This window comes from Macrobrachium nipponense, chromosome 32 (genome assembly GCF_015104395.2).
Source record: "Macrobrachium nipponense isolate FS-2020 chromosome 32, ASM1510439v2, whole genome shotgun sequence".
In the NCBI taxonomy this organism is placed as follows: domain Eukaryota; kingdom Metazoa; phylum Arthropoda; class Malacostraca; order Decapoda; family Palaemonidae; genus Macrobrachium; species Macrobrachium nipponense.
In genome coordinates this window covers 45,708,902-45,720,035 of record NC_061094.1, presented here as the reverse complement: position 1 = coordinate 45,720,035, position 11,134 = coordinate 45,708,902, and the positions used below count along the sequence as shown (strand labels likewise).

The 11,134-nt window shown below is 32.5% G+C and overlaps 1 protein-coding gene across 1 annotated transcript in view; it reads left to right on the top strand.

The window, feature by feature from the left end:
• The first annotated feature begins 2,904 nt into the window (after nucleotides 1-2,904).
• LOC135207421 (actin maturation protease-like) overlaps nucleotides 2,905-11,134 on the top strand; it is a 79,307-nt gene continuing 71,077 nt past the window's right edge. The window contains exon 1 of the mRNA XM_064239146.1: nucleotides 2,905-3,758. Coding sequence (XP_064095216.1) covers nucleotides 3,714-3,758 — 45 coding nt within the window. The 5' untranslated portion in view covers nucleotides 2,905-3,713. The remainder of the gene's footprint in view (nucleotides 3,759-11,134) is intronic.

The window sequence follows — 11,134 nt, the reverse complement described above, 5'->3', positions numbered from 1 at the left end:
TTCCAGATGAATGGATGCACTTCACGAAAAGATAAATAGAAATTTTAGACGAGGGAGACTTTGTATGGAAACGTATAGTTTATTGAAAAAAAGATTATCTATATTCCTTATTAATTTCGTATGCCCTAAACCTTTGTTTCTTTCGTTCTCGAACCAAGTTGTTTGTGTTGCCTATTCGTATAATTGTTTAACATTGTGGTTAAATCTATATTTTTTCCTATCTCAGAATCTCTATACTTCCTGTATCATTTTATTCGTTTAATTATCATACATTTTGGTTAAATTAATACTTTTTTCCTATCTCTCAGAAACTATATATATCCTATATCGTTATATTCGCATAATTGTCTCACATTTCGTGTAAACTCGTAATGTTTCCTATCTCTCAAAAACTATATATTTCCTATACGTTTTATTCGTATAATTGTTTCACATTGAGATCCATTCAATAATTTTACCTATCTCTCAGAAACTATATACTTCCTAACCTATTTGAAGCTGGCTGGTTTAGTTGTTCCCCAATGATTGTTCTAGGAAAAATAAAAAATAAAACCTTCTCGAAATAATTTGTGGATTTTCAGGCGTAACTGGGACGTCTTCGAAAGAGCAATAAGTAGTTTCCAGAAGTCGTTAATATTATTTTTTTTTTCTACAACGAAGACTGGTCTATAGATGATTGGATCTACGATATATCAGGAACCTTGATTAAAGTTGTTATCTACTTTCTCCAAAAATATGCTTTTTCCTAAATGTTCGCTTCGCTAGAAAACCTTCAAAGTTAGACTCTATAGTTGATTAAAACAATGTAAAAGAAGGAAATACTGACTAAATATTCATGAGACAAGCATTTAATGATATGTATACACAAAACAGATATTAAACAGAATTTGTATAAGTAAAACGAATCAGGAACCTCTGGAACAATTGGGTAATCATGTGGCATCAAATAGTAGTTTTTTGATTTTGGACTTATTTCAAGTTAGAGTTATTTAAGGAGAGAGAGAGAGAGAGAGAGAGAGAGAGAGAGAGAGAGAGAGAGAGAGAGAGAGATTACTGGGCAAAATTAATATCAGAGAGAGAGAGAGAGAGAGAGAGAGGAGAGAGAGAGAGAGAATTTTATCTCCTAGAGAGACACTTGTTAGCCTAAGAATTTTGTGCTCTTAACTTTTAGTTATGATGTAATCTTGTTTCATTCCAAAATCACGAAGTAAATGTGTTCCTTCCTACATAGTCCGTAAAAATGAATAACTCCGCCTTCCCCATAGGAACTACAGTCGATTGTAGCCGCATCGTTGAATGTACCAAGCTTACGGTAAAATAAACCAAGTCTAAATTTTATCCAAGAGATGTAAAACAGATTACCTTATTCTATGATCTAAATCATAACGCATATCAAAAGAATAAAAAACTTGTTTACTTTTAATCATTATTTTCAGACGCCTCTCCTTACCGTTATACACAGAACAGCGTCCGAAAACAGAATCATCAATAAATAATAAGCAAAAAACACGCCGAAGGCCCAGGTTTCTTCGGCATAATCAAGCTTTCTGTACAGAGTATAATTAAGGCCACCGAAAATAAATCTATCTTTCAGTGGTCTTGGTATAATGCTTATGAACCGCTGCCCATGAAACGTGAGCCACGGCCCGGTGGTGGCATGTCCTATATAGTTGCCAGACGCAGTATTATGGCTAACTTTAATCTTGAATAAGATCAATACTGCTGAGGCTAGAGGGCTGCAATGTGGTATGTTTGATGATTGGACGGTGAATGATCAACATACCAATTTACAACTCTCTAGCCTCAGTAGTTTTTAAGATCCGAGGGCGGACGGACAAAGCCATCTCCATAGTTTTCTTTTACAGAAAACTAAAAACCTCACACAATTGTCCTTTCGGGAATATTGATGACGCCCTTTTCCTCGAAAGGGCAAAAGGTCCTCCTTCTATGCCAGACAAAATCGAGTGGGATAGGGGAATATGGACAGTGTACGTTCCCTCTTTATTCCGCGCCTAATCCTTCCCTGGAAATTAAAATGGAAGCCCTGAATTGATATAGTGCAGGCGGGGGGGCACCGGCTTTCATAAAAGTCGGTAAATGTTTTCTATATGATATATGGAAAAGGGGGTAAAGTTGGGACGCCTTTAAGATACAATGAGAACAGTACCATAGATAATTGTAGAAAAAGACTCCCGATTATAGAGTAATTCCGATGCATTGCCGCAAGCCCTCTACGTAATTTAATTAATTTTCTTTTGCATTTATTTATCAATTTGTTAGTTTAATTTTGTATTAGTTTTTTTTATAATAAATGAACTCTTTATTTCTGTAGTTCCTATTGCTTTCAAATGGACGTCTTGTTATTTGTAATTCCGATGCATTGCCACGAGCCCTCGTCGTAATTTACTTCATTATTTTTTTGCATTTATTTTTTAATTTGCTAGTTTAATTTTGCATTCGTTTTTTTTAATAACTGAGCTCTTCTTTTTCTATTTCCTATTACCATCTGTTACCGCTTTTATATGGGCGCCATGTTCTTTGGAAGCTTGAATTTCAAGTCAGTGGTCCCTGTGGTGGGCTTATTCCATATGAACAGGGTTCATGTTCTGTATAATAATAGTAATAATAATGATGATAATAATAAGAAGAGGAAGAAGAAGAGGAAGAAGAAGAGGAAGAAGACAATAATCTAATAGAATAGCGCAAGTAACGGCTCCGATGTACCACCATACAGCAGCGAATCCACTGACACCTGCATATGATTTCCCATACACTTCCCAGAACCTCAGAAACGGCTCCGGCTTCTCTCCCGAGGACCGAGGAAGAAGAAGAAAGAACGCCGCGGAGCCCTCATCATCAGTGGCCCAGTCTGTCTCTAGGAGTCACTCCAGTGTGTGGCGGGCAGCTGGGAGCGAAGGTAGTGCCGACCGAGTATTCCCAGTATCTCGCATGTGGTCGTGACGCCACCCGGAAACTCTCTACCTAATTCTTATTTGCATTAAGTACTTTTTTTAAGTGGCGAAACGGCTGATGTCCTAGCGTTTTATTTTAGGTGACGGTTCGAGGGAATGTGAGAAGAGATAAGGGTAGATAAAGACGTGGCACATTGACAATTGCCAGCATTAATTTTTCGTTTTTTAATTTAATTTTAGTCGGTAAAGGATACCAACATGATTTAGGCCTTGTATTGGAAAGACCTTAGTTGGCAATAAAGTAGCTTCTACTTTTTCTTACTTCCTGTGGTTGATTTGCGGTGGTATTTACTTAATAGAAACTGTAACGATTCCAAATTTTGATTAATTCGTTATTATTTTCTCCCCTGAACTGACTTTACCATTGATTACAAAGGCATAAAACTAACAAGTGTTAAAGACGAACTTGATTCTATGCTTAATGAATTCCTGAAAGTGATGAATGGATTAAAGTCCTAAAGTAATTCTTTGTAAATGTGATAATTCAGTGATTAAAATACACTTAAACGAGGAAAACTGAAAAAGCTTCAAGGAATAAACAATTGAAGAGAATATAAATAAAAGAAAACGACTGAAAAACCGTAAGAGAATTTTAATCGTAATTATTTACCTCTGAATAAACCGTTTATGGAGAGGTAAAATATAACTATAAAGAGAAAACGAAACAAATTATTACAGTAAACTAAAAAGAAACAAACAAAACAATAATAAATAGTAAATTAGTGTTGTGCGCTCTCAAAAATGAAGATACATATAATCGTCCAGTTTGCTGTGTACATTAATTTGGTAAGTAAAATACTTCAATTATGTGAGATATTTAAACATCGAAAGCATGTATATATATATATATATATATATATATATATATATATATATATATATATATACACATATATATATATACATATATATAGATACATATATATATATATATATATATATATATATATATATATATATATATATATATACATATATATATATATATATATATATATTTTTGCGTGTGTGTATGTATATATATACATATATATACACATATATACATATAAAGTTCAATTATTATTATTATTATTATTATTATTATTATTATTATTATTATTATTATTATTATTATTATTGTTGGTGTTGTTGTTGTTGTTGTTGTTGCTGTTTATAAACAGCAAACATTTTTCCCAGGACAACCCAAGAGTCAAGGAACATAATGAAATAACAGACGGATATTGAAAGGAAAAATAATAACAAATAAAAAGCTTACGAGAACTAAAAAAGAAAATTGAATCCATGGAAACTAAATCCTTAAAATAACATTAATAACCACGAGGGGCATTCTATCATTTTAAAATACATAAAAAATAAGGCAATTTATCAAGGCACGCAAGTAATTAAGTAAGCTGGGACTTTCAGATTTATAACACATGCCGGGTTGAAGATGCTAGCCCCACCACTAGGCATAAAACATTCATATGACGCATCGACCGATTATGTTTGAAATATCTCAGCGGTCACCCATCCAAGAATTACCCCGACTGTTTTCACTGGTAAAGGTACTAGGTATGAGGTGTCTTATGTCCGAAATATGAGTATCTGAACTTGGCTCACCAAAGATGAGGCTGGATTTGTTCGTTTAGTTTGGTCTTCGCCTACTCATCATTTCTAAACAGTAAGCTTGTAAACATTTATTTCAACGGTAAATGGCTATCGATTGAGTCCTGACAGTCCTTCTGGAAATGATTCTACCGCAACTGTTGAACTTGGCTCGTTTACCTTGGCCTAGGCGTTTATATTATTCAACAGGTAAATGTGTTTAAGACTTTACTCAACTTTTGATGTGATTTTTTCGGGTGTAACGAGATCGTAATTATGAGTGTCGGATTTATTCTATTTTAATTTATCTCATTTATTTTACTGATAGCATTGATCTCAAACCTGAAACATGAAACAGAGAAAGGTAAAGTTTTTCCAAGTATTTACGGACCTTTAGACCTACAAAAGGTGAAACGATAGACGCCAAAGCTTAGATTATCCGTGGAATCCTCTTTACAGTACAGCGGTCAGAACTTCTGTCTGAGAACCTTGGCATGGGTGAGTCAGCTTGAGATATAAATCCAGTACATTACCAGGAATATGAACTGATTTTTTATCTTTTATTAGATGGGCAAAGTTGGAAGATTTACAAATTTCAGCTGAAGCCCATCACTTTGACTACAAAATGTAAGATACATCCAACACAGTACCGGCAATGTGAACAGATTTTCTCTTTTATCAAAACTGGGCACAATCAGGAGATTTAAAATATTTCAGGTCAGGAATATTATTTTAATTATACAATATATTAAAAAAATACCTCCTTTTTTGCAAAGATATGAGACAAAACATATTTCGTTTAATATCGAATCATTACTACTTTAGTGGTGTTAAACGCAAAACAAATATATTACATTTATTTAAGCGTGAATTTATAAAAAATCTCCAAAAATTGTCTGGCATATTTTTATGCTACTTATATTCGGATATCCACATGATATTAGAATCAGTTGCTGTTCCTGTTTTCAGACGCCAAATAAGTTTTCGTGTGGATGATTAACTATTTTATTATTTCAAGAAGAATCTTTTACGAAAAAACACCTCCAGATATTCGGCATGTGTTAATATAAAAAAATATTTCAAACTCTCTCTCCTCTCTCCTCTCTCTCTCTCTCGTCTCATTTCCTCTCTCTCGTCTCTCTCTCCTCTCTCTTTCTCTTTCTCCTCTCCTCTCTCTCTCTCTCTCGCTAGCATTGATAATATATATATATATTTATATATATATATATATATATATATATAAGATATATATATATATATATATATATATTTGTGTGTGTGTGTGTGTGTATATAGTTTATGATAGCAACAGAAAGAGATATTCTTATAAAAAAGATACACGATGTGTGAAGCATTTGAATAAAAAATTCTCATCCGGTAAGAATATCACAAGAACAAGAGTCCCTATCAGCCATTTTAGACCAACTGCAATTTGCTTTCGTTCAAGCAGTAAATCATCACCGTACTGAAGCATTTGTAACTATATTCCGAACAAGCAAAGAAAATTGGGTTTGGAACACCTTCTTTGGGCCACTGACACATATCCGTTATTACGATGCGGTACTGCTGGCGCCATCAAAACTAAAAATCGATTCTGAATTTACGAGCGTTTCCTGGGAATGAAATTCTTTGGCCCGAGGGAGAGCCATCTTGATTTATATTCTGGTGTGATAGAGAACCGTTTCTCTTTGAGACATCTGGCCATTATTTCGCTTACTTGGGGAGTAAGCCTACAAACTACTTTGTTGCTGTTGTTGGGGTTGGGGAGTAGGGAAGCTCTATGGAAGAGCCTGAAAAGGTCTGAAAAAGGTGTTTTATTTTGAGTTAAAGATACTGGAATTTTAGGATAGGATATTTATGATTTAATTATGAGAATGAAAATGTAAAGCATAAATAATTTGCATGTTGAACAGTACAGAAATTTTATTTCTGATGAAATATAGCGTATTTACTAAAATTATTGTTTGAGAAACAAGGGTCTATTTAACCGAAGAATTTAGTACGTTTTAATATACGTTAAAAGTTGGGAATGTCATGTTTACAAGTTATGCGTTTGGGGGAAAATCTTTCATGCGTCCCAAGTAAGCTGGAGGTAGGATCACGCTTTGATATTTCTCAATGATTTGAAATTCGTAACTTCCCTCCATTTCGGGATAATGAAAATGATACCTCTGTTAATAATAATAATAATAGTAATAATAATAATAATAATAATAATAATAATAGTAATAATAATAATCTTATTGTTATTATGATTTTGATTAATTAATCAACTGCAAAGAATATTAAGGAAAAATGCAATAAATACACATAAACAATTTCAATAATAATAATAATAATAATAATAATAATAATAATAATAATAATAATAATAATAATAATAATAATGTTGCAATACCATGGGAAAACAGAGTTGAAGAGAAAGAGAGGGAAAAAATGGATAAGTATCAAGACCGGAAAATAAAAATAAGAAGGATATGGGGTATGCCAGTGGAAACTGTACCCATAATCATAGGAACACTAGTCACGATCCCAAGATCCCTGAAAAGGAATCTGGAAAAACTAGAGGCTGAAGTAGCTCCAGGACTCATGCAGAAGAGTGTGATCCTAGAAACGGCGCACATAGTAAGAAAAGTGATGGACTCCTAAGGAGGCAGGATGCAACCCGGAACCCCACACTATAAATACCACCCAGTCGAATTAGAGGACTGTGATAGAGCAAAAAAGAAAAAAAAAATAATAACCATGTATTACAACCGTGAAAAATAATTTTCAATTAATATATCAAGATAACAGGACGCTACTATATAGTTTAAGTCGACACAAATTCATATATTTTTAGTCCATTAAAAATGCCATCCATTAAAAGTGGACGCATCCTTTTCCAGATGTGAGAAGAGAGAGAGAGAGAGAGAGAGAGAGAGAGAGAGAGAGAGAGAGAGAGAAGATGAGAAATTAGCTCAAACTCAAATATGATATTAATTTATAAATGACGCATTGATGTAGACACTTCCCTTTTAATTTCCTATCTGTTCATTATCCTTTATGGCGTATGAAAATCTGTTGTCTGTTAGAGGAAGTGAAAACAGCTTTCATGTTATTTGTTGTTTTCTGTTATAACGGAGAGAGAGAGAGAGAGAGAAGAGAGAGAGAAGAGAGAGAGAGAGAGAGAGAGAGAGAATATATATATATTATATATATATAATATATATATATATTATATATACATATATATATATATATATATATATATATATATATGATAATGTATGTATGTAGTATGTATGTATTTAAATATTGTAAATAGTGCTCTTTGAATGTGTTTGAGAGAGAGAGAGAGAGAGAGAGAGAGAGAGAGACTGTAACAATCCATGTTTGTTAATGATTTACACAAAGGTTTCTCAAAACGACAGATCTGTGCCGCGGCAAAATAACATAAATATTTCAAATGCTTTATCAATCCAGTGTTTATCATCTTCAATCGAAATGACAAAGCAGATAACTGGGAGACCGAAAGATTATTATCTGCTTCGTTCTCTTTGATGTCTCCTGTTGGCGTCCGCTGTTAAAATTAAAGGATGAAAGCCTTTAACCGAATAATAATAATAATAATAATAAGAATAATAATAATAATAATAATTAAATAATAATAATAATAATAATAATAATAATAATAATAACTTTAAAAATAAATCTCATAATCGCATGAGTCACGAAAATGGCGAAGAAATCAACAATGTCACTGTAAATATCATGTTCAAAATTAAAAAATATTAAAACTGGTCTAATAATTTTTGCCAATCTATATTTGCACTGACCTAATTAGGGATTTCTGCACCAATAATGATAATATGATAAAATAATAACCCATCCCTTTCCTGGACGTTTTGGTACAATAGCCCCTGACTGGTTATACCACCACCGTAAAAAAAAAAAAACGGATATATTTCATAAAGGGTCCAGTGAGTGCCCAGACAGGTATAACAAGTCTGCAGCTGATGCCTTCGTCCGTCGCGCCCTCTCACGCTGTTCCACGTGGAAAGGAACTACGGAAAATATTGAAAAACTAACACAAATACTCATGAACATCAATTTGTCTATTCGCATGGTTGAACAGCGTCTATACATAACTGTCTCCTTGGCAGTTTGACGGAGCCAGATGACAACCATAGCAAGTCCATAAAACTGTAAGGCAGGAAGTAGATGCACTAAAAATATGTAAAAGATGAGAAGGCCCTTAGAATAATAATAATAATAATAATAATAATAATAATAATAATAATAATAATAATAATAATAATAATAATGGTTGCAGGTCCACAATAATATAGTATGATATCCATTAAAGACCATAATAATGATAATAATAATAATGGTTGCCGGTCCACAATAATATAGCATGTGAGTATATGATCTTTAATGGATATTAAAAGCTTGACTGAAGATGAACCTAGTACAAGGTTCGAAAGTTTTTAGTATCCATTAAAGACCAGGTACTCGCATGCTACATTATTGTGGACCTACAACCATTGTCTTCATTTCCGACACGGAAAACTGTTCCCAATAATAATAATAATGCAATAATAATAATAATAATAACAAAAGCACCCATGAAAAAAACTTCTTAAACTATGAGACATGAAACAAAGCTTTCTGCCCCTTTGACCTTCAATTGACTTATCGAATATCATCCATCTACTGTTACTCAAAGAGACGGTGACTCACGAGGGAATGCTATTTAATTGTTTTCAGAGCCAATTTAGAGTTCTGCGAGATGACGCATATTTCCTGTCACTTGTTCAATATTGACTTGTTAACAGAAAATACGTTACTCACGGCCTAGATTTATGTCTCTTGTCTTGCTCATGCGTATGAAAGACAGTGGCGTATAGACAGGCATAGTATGATACATAAATACATACATATATACATGCATACATACATATGCGTGTGTGTATATACGTATATCTGTATATATATATAATATATATATATATTATATATATATATATATATAATATTCTGAAAAAGATATTTGAGCTGTCAGATACTGTTTAATTTCCAACCAAAAGTTCATATGTAAATAGACTGTGCGAGATAGGAAACGCTATCTTCTCAAAACACTTTTAACAACTCATTTAATTTTGTAATAAAAAAATGACGGAAGAAAAATGAAAATAATATCCATTTAATAATGCATGTAATTTCCCTCTGTATAAAAGCAAATAAATGAAATAAACCGGAAAAAATAGTCATTAATAACATATGTAATTTCCTCTAGTATCGGAATCAAAATAATGAGATGAAAATAAAAAAATTATATGTTCTATTTTTCACATGACAACGGAACACTCATGAGGCGAAATAGTTTTATGGATTTATGTACCCGGTATACGTATAAGTTCATTATTGAGATAGCTTTCAGAAATGTATTATGATGTTTAAGTTATATTCAAAGGAAAGTTTTATAGTAGTGTAAAGAGAGCATTGTAACGTTGGAAATACTATTACCAAGTTCTCCAAACACAATCATGATCTCTCTCTCTCTCTCTCTCTCTCTCTCTCTCTCTCTCTCTCTCTCTCTCTCCTATGAATTCTACTCCAGGAAGCGATTGAGTCAACCGTGATTTAAATAATGAAAAACCTAAACAATTTTCAATTTTTCACAATCTTTATCGTTTTGAAATAGCATCATTCTTATTTCTGATGAACTTCGCCATTTATTTACGTAATACAAATATTTATCAGAGAGATCTGGGTACTTATTTTAATTACAGTCAAGCTCATAAACCCATCGGATCCCCCATATTGATATCATTCTGAAACGTCATGTATTAGTCATTTACAAATCTCATCACATCAGTCATACCGGTAAAATCATGGCATGATACAAACATTTCTTGTAGTTAAAATCGTACCAGGAAATAGACACTTCCTTTACTTAGAATCATAGCATAATCTTGAAATTTTTTAGAGCTAAGGAGATACTTTGTGAAGTTAATATCTTAATATAAAGTAAGCGTTTCACGAAATAAAAAAACACAGAATAAACTTGGAATTTCAGATCTTAAAAATCACTGCTTAACTTAGATGCATAATGGAGTTATAATCATAATATAAACTTTGCATTTTAGGAAATTGAAATTTTAGGAGAAATTAAACATTTTAGGAAGCTGAAATCATAGTTTAAACTAGACATTTTAGAAAGTTAAAATCTCAGCATAAATTCAACTGCAAATCGATCTTTTATCAATATTATTGGCTAATTACATCCGAATCTAAATCAGTTGTTGGCCAGAAAATTACCAAACGAAATTAATCAACAGATCTGACAACTTCATTACCAATATCTACTGTTAATTCCCTCCAAAATATGATTCCTTGATCTGACAATTTTATTACCAAAATCTGCTGATGAATCATATTAGAAAATTATCACTTCATCTGGCAATATTATTACCAATATCTGCTGCTCATCCATTCCAAAATATTATCACTTGGCCTGACAATTGTATAACCAATATCTGCAACTCATTCATTCTAAAAAAAAAAAACGATAACTTGAGGTGACAATT